This window comes from Naegleria fowleri (assembly GCF_008403515.1).
Source record: "Naegleria fowleri strain ATCC 30894 chromosome Unknown tig4, whole genome shotgun sequence".
NCBI lineage: Eukaryota > Heterolobosea > Eutetramitea > Acrasida > Naegleriidae > Naegleria > Naegleria fowleri.
In genome coordinates, this window is record NW_025407936.1 from 167,816 (window position 1) to 180,847 (window position 13,032).

Sequence of the window (13,032 nt, forward strand, 5' to 3'; positions counted from 1 at the left end):
GAGAGTTAAATAAATGTGAACACACAATTTTTGATTTGAACAATGTGTTGTTATTGTGATTGTGTTAAATAATTTAATGACAAGAAAATTTTAGAAAGCTGTGTATGTGGTTTTGGATATTCGATCATCTTATCTATCAAATCAAAAATTAAAATCAAAATCTTCTGTATCAGCAAACAAATCGCCTGTTTCAGGAAAATCAAAGCCACCAAATGAGCTGTTATCCAGGGCACTTGTAGCATCTTGTTGTGAGGACGTTTGATTATTGTGTGTTGCAGAATTACTAGCAGAAATTTGTTGATTTGAAGAGTCATGCACAGTAACTTGTTGTAAAGTATTAGTATTGCTGCTGTTCTGTGCTTGTTTTGAGACATTGCTGTTCACAGACATTGTTTCAGGATTATTGTTGTTGTTGTTGTTGATATTATTACTAGATGGTGCCATCATGGACTGGACAGTACCAGTAGGAACCATAATGGGAGGTGATTTCATGAAATTTTGAACTACTTGTCTAGGATTTATCATTTGGCTCGTGTCCATATTGGATTGAGGGTTGCCTGAGAAAGTGTTGTTATTGTTCGAGGTAGCAGCACTATTGTCTTCACTGTAGGCCGTATTACCCATTGAGGTTGTTGATGAAACGTTCATGGAATCTGGTGTTCGTTTTTGAGGTGAGGAGCTATTGTTGGGTGCATTGAAATTATTCTGAGAAAATTGTTGTTGAGAATTTGTTTGAGGCTGTGATTGATTTCTATACATGTGTTGTTGCTGTTGTTGAGCAAAGTTCAAGGTATTAGGTCCCTGTTGTTGCTGTTGTAAATTCATGTTTCCTAGACCAGAGACACCATTACCACCCTGAGTTTGCATTCCTCCAACCATTGATGTATTGGGACTTGGACTTGTGGTCATTAAATTATTTGCATAAACAAAACCTCCTCCAGCGTTCATATTCATGGGATTAGTCATGTTAGCACTTGCAATGTTAGGAGTGTTGGAGGGAGTTGCAACAAAAGTATTCATTGTCACAGGAGAAGAAGTGTAGGGATTCATGGATTGAGGAATATTTGTAGAGATGGTAAGAGGAGAATTGTTCATAAGTTGGCTGTTAGGCATCGACATTTGAGAAAATCCACTGTTTGAGCTTTGTATCAGTAATCCTTGTTGTTGCATTAGTTGAGCTTGTTCTTTCACTAATTGATTAAACTGTGTAATTTGATCTTTGATTTGAAGACGGGTGTTGTATGCCTTGAAAAATTCAGGATTTTGTTGTTCCAACTTGAACCACATTAAACTAATAAATGCAGGATCAATGTTGTCATATTTAGAACAAAGAAATGCTATTGTTTCTGTCTTTGAGAGATATAACTTTAGGCACTGTTCAATGAGCTGTTGCACTAGTTTGATGTGATCAACAGAGAACTTTCGTGTTCCATTAGAAAACCCAGATTGTGTCATGGTTGTGGTGGTTGTATTTGTTGATAATCCGCCGCTGTTGTTGCTTAGAGGTGTTCCAGATCGTTTTGTTTGACTAGTCATATTCATATTTTGATTAGGCATGTTCATATTCGTTCCATTCATTGTCATCATACCGATCGGAGTTGTAGGATTTGTTCCCACTAGTCCTCCTCCTAACATTTGGTTGTTGATCATGGCGGAATTACCTTGATCACTACTAGCCACACCTCCTGATGATGCTGGAGCTGTGGCAAAGTTGCCATCTCCGGTAAGCATATTATTGTCACTACCCATGAGTACGTTCTGCGTTTGAGGTTGTTGTGGATTCATGGAAATACCACCTCCTGCCACGTTGGGCAGTATGCCCTGAGGTTGTCTTGATCTTAGCTGTACATTGCTGTTGTTAAGTTGTGATTGTAAGAAATGTAACAGAACATCATGGGATACGTTTGTACCTGAAGAAGATATTGCTTGATTTCCCGTATTTCCACCTAAAGAGTTAAGAATATTTGGGTTCTGTTGTGGTAAATAGTTCAAAGAGCAATTAACATTGTCATTCATCGTTATTGGGAGCGCATAGTTGGCATTTGATCAGTGTTACACAATTGTTGCATCATACAGGACATACACAAATATTCACGAAATGTCACAACAATGTTGATGCGCACGACATGTTCTCAGGGTTAAAATGGAATATTTCTATCATACAACTTACCTGTTGCAATATTCTCAATAACTGTGCTGTTTGTGGATTGTTTTGGTTGATTTGCGGTTGTTGTATCATGGTTGGTCCTTGTGGTTGTTGTGGTGTGGGATGGGTGGACGATGAGGGCGTAGTTGTGATTGGTTGACCTCCTGGTGTTTGGTTGTTGCCTATTAACCGAGAAATTAAATCCATCACATTATTGGTTGGAGTGTTCATATTCATGGTGGTAGAGAACAGGATACGATTGAACTGATAAATAGTAATTACTGATGTAGGTGATGAGAGGATGATGGGAGTTATGACGAGGGAAAATAAATAATATGGAATGATTGAAAGATATACTATCTATGTGGGATAACGATGATATCAGGGATCACGGAGAGTTTGTTGATGGTCTTGAGACACTAGTATTTTAGAACAACAACTGGAAGAATTATGACTTATAATGGCGTTATTTGATGAACGAAAACAATTCAAACGACAAATGATCTCTAGAGAGCACGGCAAACAACACTACTAATATTCTCGCTTGTACAAGGAGAGTCTCCCGACGTGCTCGGTCAAACTTTGATGATGATGAAAAGAAGCAGCACAAACAAGTCCGGCACAAGATTTGGACAAGATGATACAACCAATAACGGGTAAGGTTCTGCTTTGAGTTTTTTTTTTGTAAGTGTCTGTTTTGCTCAATGAATGTTCGAGAGGAGAGCCTGAAACACGAGAGTCGATCATGATGCTAATTTTCATTCATTTACTTTCTGATGATGAGCAGAATGATGAGCTTGCTGCCTTTTCATTCTTCCAGATCTTTCCAAAGTGCCATCCATAAGAAAATAGGCAGGAAGAAATGAATCATCTGGTTGTCTTAGTGCCTCATTGCGAACTGTATCATTCACACTACCCAACGAGGTGTATCCCAAGTCATAAAGCGTGCAGTATGGTATATGAAGTGAGAGAATGAATTGCCACACGTCTTGATAGTCCCATTCTAAGATTGGAGAAACTCGCATCATTTCGGGCCAACCATTTGAGGTTTTTTCAAATATATCAATAGTCTGTCCGTCTGGATCAATTTTTCTTGTTCCCATGAATACCGCATCAAGTTTACTCGAGGATGTTTCTATCAACTCGGCGAGTCCTTGTTTAAAACCTTTGCTGGCGTCAATGAGCTTTAAAGTAACACCATAGAGATTTGAGGATTGCTCCAAAAAGTGATCCATCTCTGGAAATTGATGAGGTATTGAGAAATGAAAGAATAGGCAGTGTTGATTCAATAGAGATGAAAGTTGTTGTGAGCTTGTGCTATTGGCTCCTGAATTTTCACTGGTTGTCACGTTGAATTTTTCCAATAGATACATGATTAATAAATTAACAATGACTACAGAGTCTTTTCCTCCATTAAAACCCAGAGCAATGGGTGTATTGTACATTTCAAGAGTTTTTTTGATAACTTCAATTGACTTTTTAACCTTTTCTAACAAGGATGGATGTTTTGAAAGTTCCGAATAACAATATTCCAGTGGTTTTTCTCTCAAAAACCATGGTGTTTCATTCTTTGAAAATGATTCTGTCCACGACGGTGATGTATTAATCATATTTGTTGTTGTTGTTCTTGATACATGATTTGAATCACCAACAATGGATGATGTTTTTTGCTCCGAGCTGCTCGAATGAGATATCATGATTCTTTGCGGATTCACAATGTTGAATTAATTTGTTAATTTGTTGAATTTATAATAATGATAGTTTCTATTTTGTTGTTATCAACATGAATGGATCATTCCAATCACCTCGTAAAATTGTTCTCTCTCGTCGGAATGAAATGCTTCTTTTCGAAAAGGGGTGGTGAGAAAAGATTCGCCAAAAATCGAGGTGAGTTATTTTTTTGTCAAAAAAGGAGCTTGGAGACGAGAACCACTGTTATTGTTGTTTTCATGAACTTGGTCTTTCACACTTGCATCCATCCTCGAGCTCTATGACTTTTTACACTTGCTCTCTGAACCAGGCCAAGGTTTCCTTTGACCATTAGACCTTTAGTATCAATTCGAGAGAGAGAGAGAGACAATTCAGTTCCGATTATTATCAAAAACGAAAAGATTCCGAAAAAAATCCTTGAAGAGAGAACAGCCCTAGAGAGCACATTCCCTTTCACAATCTGAGCAACAACACAGCGTTGATCGTGCATTCGTGTGTGCATGAATGTGCGTGTTCGCACGAATGAAAGGCCTCTTGTGTTGAAATTTCTTATTTGTTGAGCAAATTAAGAGAATCTTTTGAAATTTTGCAGCAATAACTTGATAATCATTTTGAACCCTCATTGTTAATATTATTATTATTATTATTATTATTATTATTTGAACATGATCGGATCATGGACATCGGATCAGATTTATCAAGGACCAACAACAACTAGTCAAGAGTTGTTGATGAGAAACCCTATTCAATATGGTTCATCTGGATTGTTTTTCAACAACAATGGAAATAATGGTTACAATTCTCCATTGATCATCTCCACTACAGCATCCTCTGTTGGTGATACGAGTTTCAACAATAATAATAATAATAACAACAACTACTACTATCAGAACAACAATAACCATGACACCACGAATCAAAACTATTATTACTACTCTGGAGGAGGTGGACCACAGTTACCAGAATTCCACAATCCCCTCAGAGACGAGAGTAAGCTTTGGATGACATTTCCATTCAATTATAAAGATGCATCACATTTCGAAAACACCCATAAGAGGAAATTTGATGAATATGTGAATTACCTAGAAGAGAATGAAGAAGAAGAGGACATCATTGATCAGCTGATCACCGATGAGGAAAGCAACAAATTTCTTGAGGATGACCCCTCCTCATGCCTTCTTGAGTCTTTTCATGAACGTAATTTTTGTAAGCGAGTGAAATCGCAACATCATCAAGATAGACTCTCAGCGCAACTCTCGCATTTGCATGTATCTGAAGAGAGCAATAATACTTCTTCTAGTCAACAACTGCATGACGATACACTCAATCAAAAGAACAATGCAGAAAACAATGATATGGATTTTAATGTTCAGAAAATTCAACAAAGTGCACGAGATACAAAAGCAGGAGATTGGAGCTGTACTCAACTTGTATGTTGCTCGTCATCATCTTTGACGACAAGTTCATTGCTCACCAGCTGCATTCCAAAAACAAAACCTTCACCTTTCTTTAATGGAGGTAAAACAACACTCAATGTCTCCACAGATAATCAAATGATGAAAAACATGTGGCAAAAGAAACTTTCCTCACTCATCAGCCAGTCTACTGGAAACAGCTCCAATCCATTGAATACATTACTATGTCCACAACAAACCTCTTCAACATCAAGCACATCTGTCATGCCGTCGCCAAGAGCTGACACAGCTCTGCTTCAATCTGTGCTTGGAAATTCGTCACGTCACTCTTCTACGAACAATATTGATGATGGTAACAACCCAAACGAACATGCAGTTGTACCTTATACAAGCAGTCGTGAAGAGATTTTGAAAAGACTAAGAACACGGTTTGATAGTAGCTCCAACGGGAAATGCATTTCACCAAAAGTCATTGACGATCCTCATTCCACAGGATTAGCCATTACGGATGCATCATACGACTTGATGACAGATGAAAATTAGCTAATTTGAAACCACTCTAATACTCTTTCTAATTATTGTAACAATGTAAATACACACACAAATTGAAAATTTTTTTTATTATTGGTGTGCAATCATGTTCTTGTTGTAAAAGTGAAATCAAGCTTGATATTAATTTTGACTTGAATCCCATAAAAACCTTGAATTAATAATCTTCCTACAATAAATTTATGAACTGTTAAGCAATATCAAGAGGAGTTAGCGCTCCTTTGAAAAGATTCTGTTCCACTTCTTAGTGAGGTGCTCAACGGTGATATCATCCAAATACAAAAAGGAAGAAGTCGAAAAGGCGATTGGAGGTGATCGTTGGTGCGCCAATTTGCCACTGTCCAAACTCAACCCTCCCAAGAAATAAACGGACAGATAGGGCAGTAATATCATTCGCAATGTTCCAGCCTGAAGTTGTGACACGGCTGTAGCAATGGCAAATGTGCTAGCCACATGCAACCATCCATAATTTGATTTTGCTTCGGTGAGTGTTTTTTCAATTTTTAAAGTCTCACCAATGGCGATGGAGAGCAGCAAATAGTAAGGAACATTTGAGAGAAGTCGATAGTTGAAAATGAAATAGGAAGATCGAAATAACAGTCCAAAAAGTGAAAGCATGAGTAGCTGTTTGGAATATTCCAAATGATTCTCCAATGTAAATGAGCGCTCTTCCTCTTTCAAATAAGTAGTTTCAGACTTTTTCCCTTTCGCTATCATTAATCCAATAGCGCAAAGCTTTTTCACCTTTTCGTCATGACCACTCGAGTACATGTTTTGTAGCATGTTAATGAAAGGTAAATTTTGGTGTAGAGAGAGTGTTTTGAAAAGTGATGGATTCGAATACATTCTAGAAATGACCAACGCTGTAATCAACTCATTTTCTGGTTTCATTGAATCAACCAAATATTTGAATGTATCCAAGCGATGCATGAGAGGTTCATGAGATATCTCTCTATTCGAAATTACATCCAATAAGTAGCGTGCTTTTCTTTGAATTGCAGGACTCTTCTCATACATGATCGAGTTGAATATAGGACCCAAGAGACCATTCGAACAAATTTCTGAAATTGCCTTATCATAAAACGACAAGTCATTATTATCACTTCCAATCGATATTTGAGAGTTTTCACTCAACTTTTCGCTGCTCTTCAAGATATTTAAATGAAAATCCTTATTTTCAGAGACAGAAATGAGAGTTTCCAAGCATGTATAATGTATACTTTCTAAATTTAAACTCATTTGCCATAGGGCGTTTGGAAATGGGCATGAATGAAGAATTGTACTCTTGTTTAAATTGAGCAATAAAACACCTCTCATGATTGCCATTAATTGTGTGAGTAGTTTCTCGTCTTGTACAAATCCGTACGATTTAATACTTGCATTAAGCTCTTTGGTTTTAGAATGAATGACTAGAATGATATGTCTTAGCTCATCGTATATTGAAGCATATTTTCGTTCTTTAGCTGAAATAAAACGATAATGAGGCTCATGAGAGCCTTCCTCATCATCGGGAATTAATCCATACATTCCTTGTTCTGGTTGCATATTTTCAGAGGCTTCATCATCTCGATCATTCATTTCAAGTTCCATGAGCCTCTTTTCCCATTGTTTTAATTCGGACATTGTACTTGATAATTCATCAAGAATGTCCTTTTGATCTTTCTGTGTTGGTGTTATTAACTGTTGATAAAGTGCAAATGCAGGAACGAGATAAAGTCCCAATCGCAACATTTGTTTTGGATTGGGTGATGATGAGAAGAAGAAACGAGAATTTGTTTTTTCATTGTTTCCAGAATTTTGATTTGATTTTCTCTGATCATGATGGTAATTTCTTGATCCTTTCCGATCATCATGGGATTGTCTGGTCTTATTAGACACTACTATTCGACGATGAGAATGCAAGCAGGTGTTGGCTATTGCTTTCTGCAGCGAGAACTTTCGTATCATTTTTTAAGTATCACCATTAAAAAAAATAATGCCACAACAAAACCCATATTTGGAGTGTTGAAATCTTGTTCAAATAGAGTTTGAAACGGAATCAAAATAATGAATTGTTAATTTTGTGTACGATCTAATTTTTAAAAACAAAACCAAAGATTGTAATGGTATAATAATTTAATCTTGAACAGTTGGATTAATTCTCTTTGATCCTTGATATCTAATTCTCTTGGTCAACACGATTGTGATGAATCCTCCAATATGCATCAAAACACCAATAGCAAAGCAAACAGCACCTGTCACTACTAATTGGAAATTCAATCCTTTACAAACGCTCCTGTCCACAGTGGAAATGAAGGAGCCAAGAAAACCACAAGGAACAAATTCGACCGCAAAATCATTAATCAACTGGCTGGCAAGATTCATGATGAACGTGAGAGAAGTATTGGGGAAATTATTGATATAGGTCTGGATGTTTGACGTCATGGTTTGAATTTGTGTGGCTACATTTTGGGCGAGTGTTGTTAAAGACTGTACAATGCCATTGCTAGCCAATGAAAAATCTTGTTGCAATCCATCCAAATTATTAGTAATTGCTCTCACAGAATTGTTGAACTTGGTGACATCTGCCAAGGCTGATGCATACTTATTCTTTTGAGTGGTCAAAGCATTTTTGAGATTTTGACCTTGAGTGTTATATGGTGATGACAAGGTCGATGGATCAAAGGTCTCAAAATTTTCATAAGTGTAGGTACGACCAGTTTGCTGCTGTGTGAATGTGTTGAAATCAGTCAATGCTTGATTATAGGTCGAATAATTGAAACCTTGAAATCCATCCAAACTGCTCAGAGATGTAGTGGCACCAAGTAATTTGGATCGAACACTTGCAAGATCAGAGGTGTGGTCGGTCTTGATGGATCCTGTGTTGGCACTTGCAATCACAGAGTCCACTGAACTCGTATATGAGCTGATATTCATTGATGAGATGGAGTTGGCGAAGCTGCCAGTGACACCCGAGAGAGTACTATCAATTCCTAAGCCTTTGAGATAATCATTTCCAAGGAGAACACTCACGAGCGAGTCATTGGTTGAGCAGGAGGCAATGCCTTTAATCATGAGTGAGACATTTTGGAGTTTGAAGCCACTACCTGCATTGAGTTGGCCCAATAATCCATCACCAAGCATGCCCAGTGTTGTTGGTCCCTTGACGCATGCATCTGTAATGATCAAATACAATGGTATTTGAATCACTGCAAAAAGGTAGAATACCCAAGCAGTGATGAAAGCCAACCAACTTGTAGTCTGAATGCAACAAGACTTTCTGAAAATGAGACCCAAGAAGACAAACACGTAAATGAAGCAACACCATGCAAAGAAGACAACACTCAACGCAATTCGCACATTCTCTGCAATTGAGGTGTATTGCGTTGCTTGTCCAATAATGATGTCATTCAAATAGGGAGATATTTGAGATTGAATGGAGGTGATTTGAGTTTTCACTCCAGCAAAAGTGGGTCCAACAATAGGTGTCAAATTATCGACCAGTGTCGAGTTGATGATACTCTTCACACTTTGAATGCTACTAATAACGGTAGACTTGGCATTGGCAACAGTGGTATTCGCAGTGGCAAGATTTGATAAACATGTCTGTACGGCAGGGGAAATGTCTGGCACTTCAGAGAGTGTTGGAAGACCGTTGAATTGAGACTGCAACACTGTAAGGTTTGAGTTAATATTCGAAATTCGTAAGGAAATATCTGGAACAGTGATGGAATTGAACTGACTGAATTGCTGATGTGTTTGTGCAATCATTGATGAAATGGTATCGAGAGGTGCCGTCTGTTGTATGGCTTGATCCAACAATGGAGTGAGCTTATCAGGAACTTGAGAGAATTTAGATGTAATGGCGTCCCCAATATTGGCAATTCCCATAATGGTCGTATTGGCTGCTGTCATGAATTTGAGTGTGGCTGTGATCATGGTTCGTACATCAGAAGAAGCTTGTGCACTGAAGCCAATTCCAACACCTGCCAATGTCAAGAAGCCTCCATACACGAGTAAGACCAGGATGGTTGGGATTACCAAATCTTTGGTGGTGTAAATTTCCTTAGGCTTATTACCACCACACAAACCACAACATCGGAAACAGCAAAAGAGACTGAGAGAAAAGTAGCCCAAAACACCAATAATGATCGGTATAATGGCAATAATTCCGATAAAGATGGCATATTCAATCCATATAGCTCCATCAAGAACATCTTCCATAGTGGAGGGCCAAGTCGTTCGGACTGTTTTAACCTCTCCCAATTTGAAGGTCACGTTATTGAATAATTGAGCCTCTACCGATTGCACTGAGAATAAGTAACATGCAACCAGTGTTGAACAGAGAAAGTATTGGAGCAATAGGATGGGACTCATTCGAATCATCATTGTGCTCGAAATGAAGGATAATTGGGTACGAAGGATGTGTATGTACAAAGAAAGGCTTCACGCAAACCGGAGGAATGAATTATCAAAACCTTGTCCTTATTGAACGAATCGCTTTGAAAATATAGAACAATGAATGAAAGGAAGGAAACGGCAATTAAGGTTCGAATTAAGGAAACCTCAGTCCAGGATGATAAGCTTTTTTTTTTAAAAAAAAGTTCTCTCAACGGCAGTTAACGTTGGTGGGAAGGCGGGCATTTAACCGATGAACATTGAAAAAACCAACAGTTGTTGGCACAAATTTTGTTTGAGAATTTCGGACAAGGTCAGTTTTTCATTTTTAAAAACAACAGCCGGTTAAGAATCTGTCCTTTTGATTTATGAAGATTGAATTTATGAATAATTGGGAATGTGTCAAAAGAATCAGGAAATTATCGATTTTGGCATTCAACACTGTGAATACAAATACGATTAAATTTTGGTTATCCACAAATGATAATACATTACTGCAAAGATGTTTCATTTATTTGATCTTGACGACGACTTAATCCACTCTAGGATGAACTCTGTGGTTGGATTGATACTTGACTCTCTTTGCAAGCACCAGAGTTGTGAAACATCCAACATTCATCAAGAGACCAATGGCCAAACACACCACACCAGAAATCAATAATTGCAAATTAATTCCTTGACAAACATTTGTTCCCATGGTCTGAATGAATGAGCTCATAAAGGTGCATTGTGCAATGTCAGAAGTCAAAGAATTGACCAAATCTGTGGCCACAGAAAGTATAAAAGTCATGGCATCATTGGGAAAATTTGCAATAAAGGTCTGAACATTGGTTGCAAGCAAGTCAATTTGTGTAATAATGCTCGATGAGAGAGTGGAAAGTGAGGCCATCACCGAACTGGCAGCTGAGAAATCGGACAAGAGGCCATTCATACCTGCATTAATAGCATTCACAGAGTTGTTGAATTTGACAACATCATTATAGGCTGTAGTATAGGTATTGTTCTGATAAGCGACAGCATCTTTCAAGTTTTGACCTTGTGTATTGTCTGGATTTGGTAATGTGGAAGGATCAAAGAGGGTGTAATTGTAGTAACTGTACAATTTTCCAGTACGTGAATATGTGAATGCATTCAAATTGTCAATGGCAACATTATACAAAGTTTGATTGAAACCACTGAAACCATCCAAGCTTCCCAACGAAGATGTGGCATTGGCCAATTTAGTCTTGGCACTCATGATATCTGCCGAGTAGTCGGTCTTGATGGAAGAAATATTGGCATTCTTGACCGAGTTTTTGGCAGTGGTAGTCAAGGAAGAAATATCAAAAGAGCTAATTTGTGACTGGAAGGTACTGGTCATGCTGGACAATTGACTATCAATACCCAAGCTTGTCAAATAGTTCTTTCCAAGCACAGCAGTCAAGAGTGAGTCATTTTTGCCACATGTTGCAATGCTGTTCATAATGGAGGAAACGTTCTGGAATTTGATCGTCATGTTGAGTTGACCAATGAGTTGATCGCCCACCAGGCTCAACGTCTTTGGCCCTTGTGTGCACGTATCAGTGATGAGAATGTAGGCAGGAATTTGTATAATGGCAAACAAAAAGAAGACCCATGTACTGAGAAAGGCCAATACAGTAGTGGTTTGCACACAGCATGCCTTTCTGAAAATGACTCCCAAGAATGCAAACACATAAATCATGCAACACCAACCAAAGAAAATAACACTCAAAGCAATTCGAATATTCTCTGCTAGTGATGAATAGGTGGAAGCATCTTTGAGTACTTGTTGATTCAAATAGGGAGCAATTTGACTCTGAATTTGATTCACTTGTACCTTAATTCCATCCAATGCAGGACCAATGGCAGGTGTCAACTGCGTGGAGAGAGTTGAATTGATTTGCTGCTTAATATTTGCAATGTTTTTCACGACATCGGATTGAGCAGTTGCAATGGTAGCATTGGCACTTTGCAATGCAGAAACTCCACTATTGACGGCAGGTGTGACAAGAGAATAAATGTCTGGAATATCAGAGGTTGTTGGAACTCCAGAAAAGTTGGCTCGCAGAGTATTGAGATTGGAATTAATAGAGGCAACTCTTGCATTCATGGTGATAATATTAGTCGAGTTGAATGTTTGCAATTGTGTAGTCGTGGAGGAAATAATGGATGAAATGGTTCCAAGAGGTGAGACTACCTGTGTGGCCTGATTCAAAAGTGGATCAAGTTTATCTGGCAATGTAGATAACTTGGAAGTGATGGTATCTCCAATCGTGGTCACTTTCATTACCGTACTGTTGGCGTCACTCACAAAGGATAAAGTCGCTGTGAATGTTGTTCGAATGTTGGCTGATCCTTGTGCACTGAAACCAATACCTACGGCTGCCAATGCAATGAAACCACAATACAATAATACGAGTATGGTAGTTGGAATGACTAGATGTTTTCTTTGATAGGTAATGTCTGGTTTACGACCACCACACACACCACAACATCGAAATAAGTAAAAGATAATTCCTGCCATATATCCAAATAAACCCAATATTAAGGGTATGACTGCCATGATAGCCACATAGATGCCATATTCAATCCATTTGCCACCATCCATGATATCTTGTGTGGTGGAGGGCCAAGTTGTACGCACGGTTTTTACTTGACCAAGTGTAAAGGTTAATGGAGTACTGGAGTTGGATTGAGCAAGAACCACATTGGTGGTGGTGATGATGATCATATATACAAGAAAGAGAAGGAAGAGAGTTGAAAGGTGGGAGTTGATTGATCGACGTTGGAGTTCAAGGAGGTGGTGGGGTCTTGTTGAATTCATCTTGACTAAGA

General features: G+C 38.2%; 6 protein-coding genes across 6 annotated transcripts; 1 reads left to right on the forward strand and 5 right to left on the reverse strand.

Moving 5' to 3' along the window:
- Positions 1–141: 141 nt before the first annotated feature.
- On the reverse strand, positions 142–2,383 carry FDP41_007629 (uncharacterized protein; the record flags this gene model as incomplete). The annotated part of the gene is made up of 2 exons (XM_044711394.1): positions 142–1,971; positions 2,171–2,383. 2 exons carry the CDS (start codon positions 2,381–2,383, stop codon positions 142–144), a joined length of 2,043 nt encoding a protein of 680 aa, XP_044568427.1.
- Positions 2,384–2,904: 521 nt separating this feature from the next.
- FDP41_007630 (uncharacterized protein) lies at positions 2,905–3,756 on the reverse strand (the record flags this gene model as incomplete). Its single annotated transcript, XM_044711396.1, has 1 exon — positions 2,905–3,756. One exon carries the CDS (start codon positions 3,754–3,756, stop codon positions 2,905–2,907), a length of 852 nt encoding a protein of 283 aa, XP_044568428.1.
- A 765-nt stretch (positions 3,757–4,521) lies between these two features.
- FDP41_007631 (uncharacterized protein) lies at positions 4,522–5,814 on the forward strand (the record flags this gene model as incomplete). Its single annotated transcript, XM_044711397.1, has 1 exon — positions 4,522–5,814. One exon carries the CDS (start codon positions 4,522–4,524, stop codon positions 5,812–5,814), a length of 1,293 nt encoding a protein of 430 aa, XP_044568429.1.
- A 216-nt stretch (positions 5,815–6,030) lies between these two features.
- Positions 6,031–7,767, reverse strand: FDP41_007632 (uncharacterized protein; the record flags this gene model as incomplete). The annotated part of the gene is made up of 1 exon (XM_044711398.1): positions 6,031–7,767. One exon carries the CDS (start codon positions 7,765–7,767, stop codon positions 6,031–6,033), a length of 1,737 nt encoding a protein of 578 aa, XP_044568430.1.
- Positions 7,768–7,935: 168 nt separating this feature from the next.
- On the reverse strand, positions 7,936–10,176 carry FDP41_007633 (uncharacterized protein; the record flags this gene model as incomplete). Its single annotated transcript, XM_044711399.1, has 1 exon — positions 7,936–10,176. One exon carries the CDS (start codon positions 10,174–10,176, stop codon positions 7,936–7,938), a length of 2,241 nt encoding a protein of 746 aa, XP_044568431.1.
- A 553-nt stretch (positions 10,177–10,729) lies between these two features.
- On the reverse strand, positions 10,730–12,928 carry FDP41_007634 (uncharacterized protein; the record flags this gene model as incomplete). The annotated part of the gene is made up of 1 exon (XM_044711400.1): positions 10,730–12,928. One exon carries the CDS (start codon positions 12,926–12,928, stop codon positions 10,730–10,732), a length of 2,199 nt encoding a protein of 732 aa, XP_044568432.1.
- Positions 12,929–13,032: the final 104 nt, after the last annotated feature.